This window comes from Cimex lectularius, unplaced genomic scaffold (assembly GCF_000648675.2).
Source record: "Cimex lectularius strain Harlan isolate CLEC.00 unplaced genomic scaffold, Clec_2.1 scaffold14, whole genome shotgun sequence".
Lineage (NCBI taxonomy): Eukaryota > Metazoa > Arthropoda > Insecta > Hemiptera > Cimicidae > Cimex > Cimex lectularius.
Window position 1 is genome coordinate 1,117,622 of NW_019392637.1, and position 15,219 is coordinate 1,132,840.

Consider the following 15,219-nt stretch of genomic DNA (forward strand, 5'->3'; position numbering starts at 1 on the left):
AGTAGGTTTTGATCAAGAGGATAGCATTTGGAGCAAGGAGGGGCAGACCTGGCATTAGCTTATACAAAAAATCCTGTTTTATAGCAATAAAAATTAGCTTTTATTATTAAATTTTATAATTGTCAAATTTATTATTTTCTTGTTTCTTTTTTATTTATTCTGTTTTTTAACAGAAATGAAGTGAACTTTTAAGAGCGTGATTTTGTACTTATTTGATAAATCAAATTAACAACAAAATGAAACTTTAAAGAGTCTAATTTTTGTAACTTTCAATAAACAGTTAAGGATTAAAATATAGCTTAATTTATACTAGGTTGACTATATGCTTTAAGTTGCGTTATGTGTGCCTTTCTTATTTTTTTTTGGTTTATTATGTTTTTAACCAAATACGGACCTTGGTATTTCTTTTGTGATTTTGTAAATATTCTATCAAATTTTGATGCGTTACATTTAAACAATACAACCAAAGAAGTACTTATTTTGTCTCAGATATAAAATCAAGTCGCTATGTTTTTGAAAATCATACCCCAAATCATTGAGACCGAAAGATTTTTTATGACCAAAAACCTAAATTTCCATGCAAACTCTTCAATTATAATTTTTAATTCGATTCTTTTTTTTTGGGTTCTCCGTTTACAGCTATTAATTTTAAATTTGTCTTAAATTCGTTTTTTTTTGGTTAACTATTCTTGAATTTACAAGCCTATGATAAAAAGTTTCTGAAATTGATGATTTCGTTGTTCCTGAATCTATTAGTGCGTTCACTGAAATTTTGTTGTTTATAATGGTCGTAATTAATCCAACCCCTTGTTATAATTTACATGATTTTTTGACAGCGCAATGTTTTTTCTTTTGAATTATTTGTTTTTTGAAATTTATTATATTTTAAAATGATCTTATCAATGACAGCTATGAATCCTATTAAATCATTAAAGTTTCTTTGCTTTAGTTTATGTTTATTATTTTGTTCCGTTGTAGATGAATTTGGTGTATTTACTGTTAATTTCTCCGACGCGATTGGTCGGAGATCTCTCCGTTTTTTGCTGATTCCCGAAATTTAAATGGTCGATATTTTATTTTATTAAAATAGTGCGGGTCGATCCTGTTTTCGTTCCTATTTATTTGCGGATGGTAGTTATCAGAATTATAATCTTTTTGAAACCTTGTCTGTTTTCTATCCATCTCGAAATCGTTAGACACCAAGTATTTTCCTTTACCAAAGCCTTCATTAAATTTATTTATATATTTTTTTTTTTCTACGGTCATGAAATTTATTAATATCCTGAAGGGGTTCGCGTGCATCAGTGCAATGAAAATTCGGACTTTTATTTTTGTACCTTCTGTAATCAAAATCGACATGTCTCTTATTGTAATTGTCTCTTCCAAGAGTACGCTGACTATTTCTTCTCTCCAAATTCTGTTCATATTCCCGTCTGCTAAACCTATTTCTTTTGTCATAACCTTGTTGGTAAAAGTCGCTACAGTATTGTCTATTGTGAAAATTACTACCAAAATTATTATTCGATTATTTTATCGCGGTTCAAAATGTCTGGGTTCCTTCTGGTTTGATTTGAAATCGACATTCCTGTTACTTACATAATAACCAGATCTTCTCTCTTTAAAAAATTTTGGTTTTGCGTGACCATTTGATTCAGATTCCGACAATGATGATATTAGTCTGTCGTATCCGCGGAAGTATTTTCTTTCTCGGTTTCTATCAATCGGTTCGGGAAAGGTTTTATTAGTTTCTAGGCCTAACGACATGAATTTTCGGTGTCCTTTGTTTTATTAGTGCTAGGTTGATAAGATGAATCTGAGTCGCTGTCCGAATAAAAAAATTTACGTGAAGTAGCTGCTCTATTGGTCAGAATTAATTCTATTTTACTTATTTCCTTATAGAGCTGATTTATGGAATATATTTTAAATTTGGTACCCAATAAACTCAAATATTTAGGATTGAGTCGCTCAATAACAATACGAACCGTTTCTATTTCCGTTGTTTCCCGGAATATTTTCGCATATTGAATGCCCGAAGTAAATATTTGGTTTTTAATTTGAGGATTTGTTGTGGGGATACTTGAAACTCGAATATCGAATCACGCAAAGATCTAAAGTTTATATCTTTTCTTTGTGCGGCATTATACAGTAAGGAGCTTACGGATCCGTGGCTATTTTAAGCTAAAACAAAGAGAATCTCCGAAGTTAACGATTTATAATGAGTCAAAAGAGGATACAATGCACACAAGAAATTAAAAATAGATTCAGGATCATTTAATATTAATGGCGGTAATTTATTTATTCTGTTTAAGATGGAATGATGTAGCTTGGATGCCCTGATAAATTTTTCTTCCAATTTTCTAACTTGTCGCGGGTTTTCTTCCTCGGATTCCGAGCTTACAAATTTAGAAATGAATTGGTCATCGGGATTATAATTTGAGTCGGTTGGGCTTAGGGCAGGCTTCATCGCCATTGATGGAGCGAAAGGTAAGCATTCTAAGCCTTTTGGAGTTTTAAATTCTACGGTTTGCGGCGGTAGGCTTCGCGAAAAAGTTCCCGATCTGTAATAAATTTCTTTTTTTCTTCGAAAGCTTTTAAAATTCGGGACGGGATTTCTTTGTAGGATTTGCGGGCTATCGTTTAAGAATTCTGAAATTTCCTTTTCTATTACATATTTCGATGTATTCATTCGAATGGAAAGGTATCCAAAACATCAGGTTCTTCCCTAACTTCATTTCGACTACTTTCTTCCGAGTCACACATATTAGCTGAACTATTTTTTTAAATATGTTTTTTAAATTTAATTAACCACGCTTTGCTACCAATTTTGTCACGGTGTATTCTCGATTCAACAAGACGGGCCCAACTCTGAATCCTTTTTATGAGAAACAGAGCCCCAGAGGTCTTGATCGAACCTGAAATACAGCCGATCAGGTGCCTTTTTATAATAAAATTTAATTAAAGTTTGAAAACAATTTATTAATTACACAAAAAAATAACAATTAAAATCAATTAATTTCCTTTTAAATTTTAAACAAACAATTAAAACTTTTTAAATTTAAATAAACAATACTTTCATGCAAACCGTTTGCCTGGTTTGGAATTTGGTTTGCCAAAACATTTGGAACAAGGGTAGATAGGTACTCACTGTTTACAGTCAATCCGCAGTGGACCGAAACACTCTATTTTAAGGAATACAAAAATTTTTAAATTCTTTTGAGGATCGCACACTTCTTTTGTCTATCATCTACCGGAATGGTCTTGTTCACTTCTAGACTTGACTGTCTCGCCTCCTATTCTCTAGATCCTCTCTTATTTTTTACTCTAGGCCTAATCATGAAATCTAAATCACAACATTGTCACTTTGAAATAAATTGAAATGTGACATATGGATCCCTCAATGTAGAAATTGGAGAAAAAAAACTGAAAGAAATAATTTTTAAATTGAACTGGTGGTCAAATAATAACTACGATTGGAAAATAAACTAACAATTTATTGAAAAACAGAATATAAAATTAAACCTTTTGCCAATAAAATAATTTTGTAAATAAAATAAAAACAAACGTTTTGAAAGAAAAATTGCGCTAGTGCCAATAATAATCTAATTCCACAAAATAAAAAAGGCGACTTGATTACATAATGTTGAAAAGGAAACAACAAAAACTTTTTTTATTATTCTCTCTTCTTATTCGCTCTTCTTATTATTCTCTTTTCTCTTATTTTTAATCTTCGGATTGCCTAACTGTCCTATTCAAAGGCACGATCAGATTTGCTCATTTCCTCTCTCGCTTCTCCCTTACATTCTTTTGTCACACCTCCTCCGGCGGGCGGGTATTTTCAAATGTATTGTGATAAATGTCGGGAAAATGTAACACAAATTAAAACAAAAACAAAAAAACTATATTATAATTAAGGTATTATACTACTTTTAAACGTAAGCATCTCAATAATATATAAGATACAATTTATAATGCAAACAGAATGAAAATTATCACAAGTAATATAATGTTTACTAGGTGGTTAGCAAAAAGAGAGGAAGAACTGGAAAAGGTTGTAGGTTGGGATATAAGTAGTTGTCCTGGGGGCCCGAAGTCGCTCTTAGCTCATGTGGTTAGTGGATGGAGAGCCGAATGTCGTTGATTCGCTCGTGACACTATTTTTTCATCTCAACTCTAAAAATTATAAATCAATTTAGATAACAAAAAAAGTTCAGATTTTGTAAAGATCAACGTGGGAATTTCCAAGGGTCTGTATTGGGTCCTATATACTTAATTTTCACTAATGATCTTCATTTAAACATTCCAAGTATAGGCTTGACCGGTTTTGCAAATAACAACACCATCCCTAGAAAAAAGGCACTTATAGCAAATTAAAATACTTTGAATGAACACAAAAAATGGATTGTGCCTGAATAAACAACGCAAATCCTTACACTAAGTACCAGAAATGTATCAGGATGTTAAGAGAAGGCAAAGTTCTAATGTATCAGGAGCAAGAAATAGTGCAGCAAATCCAGGATTGTATAAGGAAGTGAATAGCACCTGCTGCTGTACATCCTGAAGAGAGATAATTCAAGAGCTCCAGCATTGTATCAGGATGAGACCTACAAGCAAGCTCAGGACCGCTTGGACTTATATCAGGATGGGACCTGCAAACAGAGTTCAGGACCTCTTGGGTTGTGCCACGATATGAACAATCAGAGCTCCGGTGCTTCTTTAGAAAACGCAATTCAGGACCCCCTGGATTGTATCAGGATGTCAACAGTACGCAGGTGCTACTGTGCATATTGAGTAAAGAATTCAAGACCTCCTGGTTTGTATTAGAATGTGAACAGCAATCAGGGCTAATGTGCTTCTTTTGAAAAGAAAGTTCAGGACGTCGTGGATTGTATTAGGATGTGAGCAGTACCTAGGAGCTTCTATGCATCTTAAGCAAAAAATTCAAGACCTCCTGGATTGTCAGAGAAAGTCACCGTACGCAAGGTCTCATGTGCATCTGGAGTAAAGAATCCAGAACCTCCTAGATTGCACCATGATTTCCATAGGAGGCAGGAGCTCCTGTGCATCTTTAGAAAAGAAAATTCAGGACCTTTTAGAAGGTATCAGGATGTCAACAATAGGCAGGAGAACAATTGTGCCAGGATAAAAAAATTCAGAAAAAATTATGTAAGAGGTTCAGTGTGTCAAAAGCACAGAAATAATGCAGGACCTCCTATCTATTTTGAGCACAAAAATATGCAGGATTGTGTTAGAATTTTCTATTGTAATTTTGACTTATGAGAAAGTACAGTCCAATTAGAGCTATATGTTGGCCCCATATTGCCTTGTCAGTGGTTTATTCAAATTAGTAAATCGTCGGGTGGCCTTTTTGAATTTTTTTTTAGTTCTCTATTGACCGGGTCCAAGATTTTTTGTTTATAGTCGGGATATTAACGAGGCGCTATGGAAACAGGTGTGGAAGAAGGTTGCCGTCCCGACGGGGGAAGGCGTGGGCGCGGGCTGCCCGGCCGGTCTTCCAGTCTTCGCGAAGATGTCCATCCTCCTGCTCCTCCTCCTCCTCACATCCGCGGCCCCTCACCGTTCCACGTTCTCCCTTCCGGGGCGGGAAATCGTCGCGTCTTCCTCGGCCGTCTTTACCGGCACGGTCGTCTCTCTGGACGGCCTCGACCTCCGCATCCATCCCGTCAGGTTCATCAAGGGGTCGAGGAAGGGCGACGTCGACGTCCGGTTCGCCCGGGGGATGAGAGTACCGTCCGTCGGCGATACGAGGATCTTCCTTGTAAACGAGGACGGCACTGCTGCCGCCCCGCCGGTCACGATGAAGCTGTCAAATCTTGCTAAGATCGTCACCGCAATAACAGGTAATACATCTACAATCCTACCGAACTCCCCGGCCGCATGGTCTCGCTACTTCCGGAAAGCCATTATCAAGCCCGAATTGTTAATTTTCGATCAATGAAATATTAAACCCATATAAAAGTCCAGAGACCGTAACGTAAAATGACCCCGTCACTAAGACGCAAAGAGATCTCATGAGTCATGACTGTCCCATATGGCACGTAAATTCAAGATCTATCCCATTCTTTCTGCCTATTTTCCTTTTCTCACCAGTACATATACGTTTCACCATGGAATTTCTACATATATTTTCTTTTAGTACCATGCAATCATTACTACAACGCGCTATCATCAAATCTCCATTGTTCTCTAATCGCTCCGATGATGGATTTTCGAACCGGCTACCAATTTTTTTTCCCCTCCCGGCTGAGGGGCGTAAGTCACAGGTCGAAGCGTCGTTAAACCACGATCCGCCGGGTCCTTCGTCCTTTTTTTCCCCTCCTGCCGGCCCTTTCACCCCGCCGGCTCGACCACTAATTGAGTTTGGATTTATCGCCCTATTTATTTCTTACCACCCTCGACCTCACACCTTTTTTTCCTTTACGGCCCTTTTGTTGGTTTTGTCGATCCTTGACGCTGTCGTTGTCGCTGTCAATCCTGATTCGAGTCGATAGACACGCTTTCCACATTATTGGAAAAAGACAAAATCGGTAGGTAAACGTGTGGATTATCCGAATGATATTAACCGTACACCGAGCAGAATTCTTTCATCTGTGATGACATTTTAGCCCTTTCTCCCGTCTCTCAGAACTCCACAGTCATTTGTCTCTTTCTTGATCGTTCTTTTTATTCACCTTTTCATTGAGTTTGCCTCTCTGCCTACTTGTGTACTCTTTCTGCTTGTCTAGCGTACTGAACCTCTCACCTCACATACTTTCTGTATGGCTGTCTATATTTCCCTATGTGTATGCATTCATGATTCTAATTTTCTCTTTCCTCTGCTGTCTTCCTGTTTGTTCCTGTCGTTATTTTAGTTTTTCTTTTGCCTGTTATTCTCTCTCTCTCTTTTTATATATCTATCTATATGGCTATTTATAGATATATTTATCTATCTATCTCAACCTCTCTCTTCCTCTTCCACTTCCACTCCCCCTTTCTCTCACTCTCTTTTATCTCTCTCTCCCTCCCCTCCCCTTTCTCTCTCTCACTCTTTTTCTCTCTATATACAGGGTGACTTGCTACTCGTGCTACAAACTTCACCAGTAGATTCTTGACCCTAAAATGAACAAAAAAGTTCATATTGACCATGGTCCGATTCTCAACCATTTCAGAGTAATTTCGCTTTTTATCGATTTTGAAAGATATCACGTCCTGGCGTCGGAAAATCGTGATATCTTTTAATCTAAACATTTCTCTTAAAATCTATAAGCACCGTTGAAATCCCCGTTAATTTTTCAATAAGAAGATGAAGGTGGCAAAACGTTTGGGTCTTTCTTCCTTGACCTTCTAGCTGTTTGTAAACTTCTTAAGCATTACATACTAAATGGGCATTAAATTAAATTAAAAAATTTCAATGGAATTATGATTTTGATTCTCTCTAAAAATTAACGGGGATTTCAACGGTGCTTATAGATTTTAAGAGAAATGTTTAGATTAAAAGATATCACGATTTTCCGACGCCAGGACGTGATATCTTTCAAAATCGATAAAAAGCGAAATTACTCTGAAATGGTTGAGAATCGGACCATGGTCAATATGAACTTTTTTGTTCATTTTAGGGTCAAGAATCTACTGGTGAAGTTTGTAGCACGAGTAGCAAGTCACTCTCAAACATTAGCAATCCTTGAACCACCATTTTTTCTCTTTTTGTCATCAACATCTTGGTCTCACAACCACTAAATAAGAAAATGACGAGTGCGTTGGAAGCGTTATTAAATCAGGTAGTTTTCCTCAAATTTGCTGCCTTCTGAGACTAAAATTAGAAACTCTGGATTACTTTATACACTTTCCGATTTACACAATTTTCCACTCTTTTTGTAGTTCTGGCTGAAATAAAACACAAAAAATTAGCCCAAACATTTTGCCACCGTCATCTTCTTATTGAAAAATTAACGGGAATTTCAACGGTGCTATTAGATTTTCAGAGAAATGTTTAGATTAAAAGATATCACGATTTTCCGACGCCAGGACGTGATATCTTTCAAAATCGATAAACAGCGAAATTACTCTGAAATGGTTGAGAATCGGACCATGGACATATGAACTTTTTTGTTCATTTTAGGGTGAAGAATCTACTGGAGAAGTTTGTAGCACGAGTAGCAATTCACCCTGTATATTTAAATCTCGCTCTACCTCTTTCTCTCTCTCACTCATTCACCCCACTGAAAGGAGAGTCATGTAATAACATGAGAAGACAGTTACAGACAGGCATCTGGAAAGAATACCAGGCGAGAAGGACAATACGACAGACAGACAACTAGAAAGTGAGATAGACGCAGAACAGATTGAGAGTATGGTCATATAGGCAAAATAACAGACGGAATGGGGAAAAATGAAATAAGAACAAAAAGAGACGTGCTGAAAGAAAGAAAGAAAGTCATGCACGCACACATTCAGAAAAAATAAGGCAGAATGGTAGAGTCTATCACGTATACAGAAAAAAGGGAGGTTAATAATTTTACATTTTAACACGTTATTTATAGTATACATTTTTACATACACCTTTCGTCTAATAAAATCAACTTGTTTCTGCCAATCCAAATTTGTTAAAATGTGAACACGAAGACATTTTAAGTGTTTTTCAATTTTTAATTCAATTCTAACAACAATAATTTTTATTTTGGAATTTTATTTATTTTGTGAATAAGTCGAGCGTTTCCCAATATTTTACATGATGAATATTTGTCTGGATTCAATTTTAATCCATTTTTTAAAATCTGATATACTTTTTAAGTCTTCATTTCAATTTTTTACAGACTCATCTATGTGTAATTTGCTATCTTTATATATATTTATATCATCAGCAAACATTACTCACCAACTAGTTTTTATTATATTAATATTTGGTTGACAGATATGCGGAAAAATAAGTACGATAACGTTGATCCTTGTAGAACTCCTCTATTTGTTCGTTTCCATCTGCAAAATCTCAAATTAACAGTTTTTTTCTATGAGTTAGATTTGATTTAAAAAATAAATCCCCCTAAAATAAATAAAATCCCACACCGCTTTTTCATTTTAATCAAAGCCTTACACAAAAAGATTAATTAATTGAAAGTAGTAATTTGGTCAATCAGACCACTAAATATAATGGATTTAAAAAATGAATTTAAATTATTTGGAAAATCCAATTATTTTTAAAATTTTAAGTAATTGTGCGTACACCGTTGAAGACATTGCTAAAACCAATTTCAATCTATGCTATTTTGTGTTATTTACATTATTTCTAGCATCGTCTAATATTTTTGGGAGGAAGAGAAAAAGAAAGAGANATATATAGAGAGAGAGAGAGAGAGAGAGAGAGAGAATAATAGGCAAAAGAGGAAAAACTGAAAGAACAACAGAAACAAACAATCAATCATGAATGCATACAAACAGGCAGATACAGAGATACAGATAGGCATACAGAAAGAATGAGAGGTGAGAGGAACAGTACGAAAGGCGGACAAGTAGAGAGTGAGACAATTTCACAAACAGAGAGAGACCGAGCAGACTGAAAAGGAGAGGTGAAAAATCAACAGAAACTTCGTCTCCGGAATTCGTTCCTCTACCTCTCATTCTTTCTAGGTATGTACCAGTTTGTATATGTCTTTTTTGTGTAAATGCTGGAATCTCCCTCTTTTTCTTTCTGCATGTCTTAATTGTCTGTTTCGGGCGTTATTTCACTTTGCCCCTCCTCTCTCTCTCTCACACACACACACTCTTTCTCACTCTCTTTCTATGTATGTCTTTCTCACTCTCACCCTCCCTCCCTCCCTATCTCTCTCACTCTCACCCTCTCTCCCTCCCGATCTCTCTCTCTCTCTCCTTCCCTATCTCTCTCACCTTCTTTCCTCCCTAAATCTCTCTTACTCTCACTCTCTCCCTCCCTTCATCCCTATCGTTCTCACTCTTCTCTCTCTCTCCCTCCCTCCCTCCCTCCCTCCATCCCTATCGCTCTCACATTATCGCACCTCTCACCATCTTTCCCTCCGTATCTCTCTCACTCTCTTTATCTCTCTCTCTTCCTCTATCTATCTATCTATGGTCTATCTCACTCTTACCCTCTATACCTCCCTATCACTCACTCTCTCTCTCTCCCTCTCTCTTGCGCTTATTTATAAACTCTGGAGCATAATCAAAGCTAAGGATTTAATTAAGAGGAAAACAAAGGTTTATGTCGATCCTGGCTCTTTTTGCTGGTAGGACGTTTTGTATTTTTTTGTGTTTTAAAGTCTTAACGATCGAAAAGGGCCCAGACCGTGGGTCTCGCGTCGCCGAGCCCTCCTTCTCCTCCTCCTCTTCTACTTCTGCGGGCGTCCGTTTTTCCACAGTTTCCCACCGCGGAAACCGGCCGGGCCCGGGTGATTCCGTCAAATTGCACCCGGTGCGAAAACCCCCCGTTGGTCCTTTCCGGGAAAACTTCTCGGGGACGGCGCAGGAGGCTGGAAAAGCCGCACGTGGCCCGGTCCGATCTGGGACGGCCCTCGCCCACGTGGGACCCGCTTTCCCCTTCGAAACTCGCCGCGTGTCTCGTCCAAAAACCCAGGACCTCAAGAATGTTATAATAATGTTTTATTTTATCAAATATTTTCACATTTTATATACAAGTAAAAAAAAAATCTACGTGACAATAGACAGTCTGATTTTCATTCTGAGAAAGCTTTTTTATAAATTTAGAATTTTACGCAACTTTATGAAAATTGAACTCTTGAGGACAATATATTTTTCACTTGCACCCTTAATAGCCGATGGTATTGTTTCCTGGGGAGATACAAATAAATGCTACACTAAGACTCTGAATGTAACTATAAACTCACTTCGTAAAATTATTCTTGCAAATAAAGATTTATTATTATTATTATTATTATAGTCCTTGGACCATCTGTCAGAGCCACTTATGCACAAGAATAATAAGTTTACACATTATTAAAAGAATCCTCATGAAGCTTTTGAAACATCTAGATAATTGATATCAAGTTTTGAATGAAATGATTTTGATCTTGCTTATAAAGGGACGACCAGGGTCATGGATTTTACCAAAAAATTTTTTCGTGATTCTACACTCCAAAATATCGGACACGTATCCGCCACTTATTATGAATAAGCGCTGGTTTCGCCAAAAAATCTTTGAAAGTTGAGATTAGCGGTATTTTAATATTTTTATTTCGCCTTTCTACTTGCTCAAATCAACTATATGAATATATCATTTTACAGCATTTTTCATGTAGATTGCAATAAAAATATACTAAAAGCTGTTAAAGTCTATCAATAATCAAAAAAATTCTAAATGCCAAATGTTTTTCAAGTAAACTAGGTCTTAATTTTTTCTCGTGAAATTGATGTGAAATTTAGTTTTAGCACCTCTAGAGAAAATCTAATAATTTTTTTTTTAAATGGGCAATGTAGTAGTTGGTTTATAGAAAGCTTTTGATAGCTTTTAGTATATTTTTATGACAAACGACATAAAAAATGCTGTAAAATGTAGCCAAGTTGATTTGAACAAGTGGAAGGCGTAAAAAAAAATATTAATAAAATACGAAACATTTCAACTGTCAAACATTTTTTTTTTTGCGAAACCAGTGCCTATAAACAACAAGTGATGGATAGATGTCCGATATTTTGGTATGTAGAATCTCTAAAAAAAGTTTGGTACAAATCCGTGACCCACCAACCTAATCGTCCTCTTGTAAGACTTTCAGTTAGATTAAAATTTTTTTTCCTCTTACATAATGCTTTATAAAATTTATTTTCTTTCATATAAGCCGCCTATATTGGAATCAGTGCTAAATAAATTTAATAACGTAAAAGATATATTTCTAGTTCTTTACACTCTCCATCAAACCATCTGTTTCATTCTTTGGTATTTATTATTGGGACGTTAAGAATAAAGAATTTCAAGAAATAATAAACTTTGAGGATCCACGGACTTTGAAAAAACCCTGAAATTCGCTAGGTTAAGGGTGAAAAATTCTGCCAAATTTTCAACACAGAAGATTTTCGGAAATTTCTAGTTCAAAAGACCGTCCTGAGAATTGAAAAACGCGAGGAAACACTCATATCTCTGCGATATATCGACAAAACCCGCCAAAAGACGCGTTTTTCTAATGATTAAATTTCCTCCTTCATCCCAGCGAAACGGGATAATAAAAACGCATCATAAAGTTTAAAAAAAAGCGATTCCTCGTCGGCATTGAGATGGGCCGAGGTCGTGTGGGCGAGGCGCACCACAAGCTTCAATTGACTCCGTCTCGACCCAGGACGAAATATTGTCTTTTTTATCAAAACAAAGAACATCACGCCATATGGTTGAATATTTTCGACAGCGACACGTTCAGTTATGCAGCGTGGGTAGACGGAAGTGTCATCATAAATTAGAAAAAAGCAACATTATTACAACACACGTAATCCGCGGATTAGGATTTTCTAATGTTACAAAAGACAAAGACAAGACAAAAAAAGAACTTACTGCTATACATTGAATGCATTGATAATTTAGAACAAAATAATATAAAATGAAGAGTCTGCCCTCAGTAAGTTTAGCTTGTGTTTGACAGCGCCTGACCTCAGTAATAGTTTTATTCATTCCAAAAAAAAGACAAAAAAAAAAACCAGATTAATACAAATTAGTGGTTACAGTATACATTCAATTTATTTCACTATGGTCATTTTATGTAATTTTTAAATCATTATTTTATAAATATGTTACTTATAAAAATTTCCCTTCTTTAATTGTTCAATCCTTTTTAAAAAGATAGTTCCTACTCACAGTAAGTTGTTTTGCAACGATACGGATTTCGAGCCCTTTAGTTCATCATCAGGTTGAAGGACTTCTACAACCACGTCTCTCGACATGAATTGCCAAAGTGAACCCGCTGATACCTCCGCCAACGCGAAGTTCCAATTAGCAGCTGATTTTTTTAATGGCGCTCAATTTGAACGTGCGAAACGCGGAAATTATACCACAAATAAATATTATACTAGTAAATACTTAATATTATTAAATTACTATAAAAATAATAATTCAATTTAGTCAATTTTATTGACTAATCAATTTTTTAATCAATTTTAGTAACAATCGGGCAAATGTTAAATGAATTTATTTATTTATCAATCAAATTAGTCCAAACAGGGACAAACCCCCCCCCCAGGATATGAGAATCACTTACATTATTCGCTATTAAAACTTTAAAAAAGTATAACAAAATTAAACAACAATCACAAAAGAATGCCTTAAGTTAATGAAAATTTTAAATTACAATTATAACAAAATAAAGCTAAGTACATAATATAAACAAGACAATAAAATAGCTGAGCTGGAGCGCCTGGGAAAAACGGTAGTAGTTGTCTGGGTACCCGGCCACGTCGGGCTGGAGGGCAACGAACGTGCAGACGAGGCAGCGAAAGCTGGGACGTCTCGCCCATCCGGCCCGGTGACGCTGTGCGAGCAGTAAAGAACGCTGTGGGAAAGCGTTGGCAGCGTCAGTGGGCCGGGTCGTCCGAGAAGCTCCTGCGAGTTAAGGGCACGACTGATCGATGGCCTCATGAGAATCTGAAACGAAATGAAAGGATCGTGTTAACTCGGTTGAGGATTGGCTATACCCGTCTGACACACGGACATCTGCTTCTGGGTCAAAACCCGCGCAGGTGTCCCGCTTGTAGAGAAAGGTTGCTCGGTGTGTCTCATCTTGTCGAGGAGTACCATGCCTTGGCCCCCTATAGGGAGCGAGTAGGCATGAACCCCGACATAAAAACGGTACTCGGGCGAGCAAGTAAAATGTTGGATCCCCTATTCCGCTTTTTAAGAGAAACGGAGGTGTTTCCTTACTTGTAAATAGTGTATAAAACGTGAATATCTGTGTAAATAAGTGTATCTGTGTTGTGTTTTATTGTGTCGTGTATTTATTTGTAATTTATTTATTTGTTTGTTGTAAGTGGGTGATCTTTTAGACTGCAGGACCGATGGAGGAATATTGTGTACCCCATCGGCCATAACAGTGCAGTGACAGGGGGCTGAAATGACTTTATTGTTGGAAGCCCCCGGGGAAAAAATAAATAAATAATAAAATAGAAAATAAGTAACATGTAATAAAGATCAAAATTTAAAGGAAAAATAAATAAGTTTAAATAAAAACACATTCTCCCTTAGCTTTTCAAACTTTATAAAAGCTTTAACTTATAAATGGAATTTGTAATTGAAATTTATAAATTTTCCTTTTGAAAACTCGCAGACTGTCACCAAATGGATAACAATTTTTAAATTTATTTAATAGACCGGATATTCGGATGACACATTTAGTCGACGACAAATTTGTCCTGAAAGTCAGAACATAAAACAACTTGTAAAAAAGTAGACTACGGTTAGGGAGTTTAAAACAAAGGAGAGAAAGAACTTCTGTGGCATCGAAAAGCCCGTTAAAAAAGCTTCCATGCAAAACTCAGAAAAGCAACCGATCGGCGTGAATCTAACGAAAATAAATTCAAAACTTTAAGGGCATATGATGATAAACTAAGTGCAGATTTAACGAAAAGATATGTACAAGCTCTAATTTGTATTCGTTCCATGTCAGTGGTATGAGTCTTAAGGTGGCTGGCTCCAGACCGAATGCCGAGCAAACGTTCGCCGAATCCCGACTATTGTGGGGGGGGTGTGCTTGGTTTTTGGCCGAATAACAATATTCGTCGGTACTCGGCTTGTCGATTTTTAAAAAAATATGTCTTTATATATAACGAGGGTTCGCAATAGCAGAGGTCATACAAACCCTCAGGGTGCCGGTGTTTTTGGAGAAAAAAATTGCAAGTATTCGGGATTGTCGATTTTCTTGTCCGCTTCAAAGTGCACGAATGATCCCTGAAGATGATTTCAATAATGATCAAAAAGATGGCGCCAGATATAAAATGTTTTTATAAACCTAAATCACACCCGAATACATCTTTAGTGACTGGGAGTTAAGAGAAGCCGTGACGATGGTATAAAGCCGAGACAGTGTTCTTTTACTCTTGTTTTTATTTCTCTACCGCTTTGTCCTATATATTTAATATCACAATCATTACAATTGAGTTGGTAAACCCCACTTTTTTCCAAGTTGTCTACTTTGTCTTTAGGTTTTGAGAGGATGTTTTTAAGTGAACTCGTACTTCTAAAAGCTATTCTAAATATGACAATTCATGTCGAGAGACGTGGTT

General features: G+C 36.3%; 1 protein-coding gene across 1 annotated transcript in view; it reads left to right on the plus strand.

Annotated features, from left to right (window-relative positions):
* Positions 1–5,423: 5,423 nt before the first annotated feature.
* The window catches only part of LOC106662963 (agrin-like), a 190,272-nt gene continuing 180,476 nt past the window's right edge, over positions 5,424–15,219 (plus strand). The window contains 1 exon segment of the mRNA XM_024226944.1: positions 5,424–5,858. Coding sequence (XP_024082712.1) covers positions 5,528–5,858 — 331 coding nt within the window. The 5' untranslated portion in view covers positions 5,424–5,527.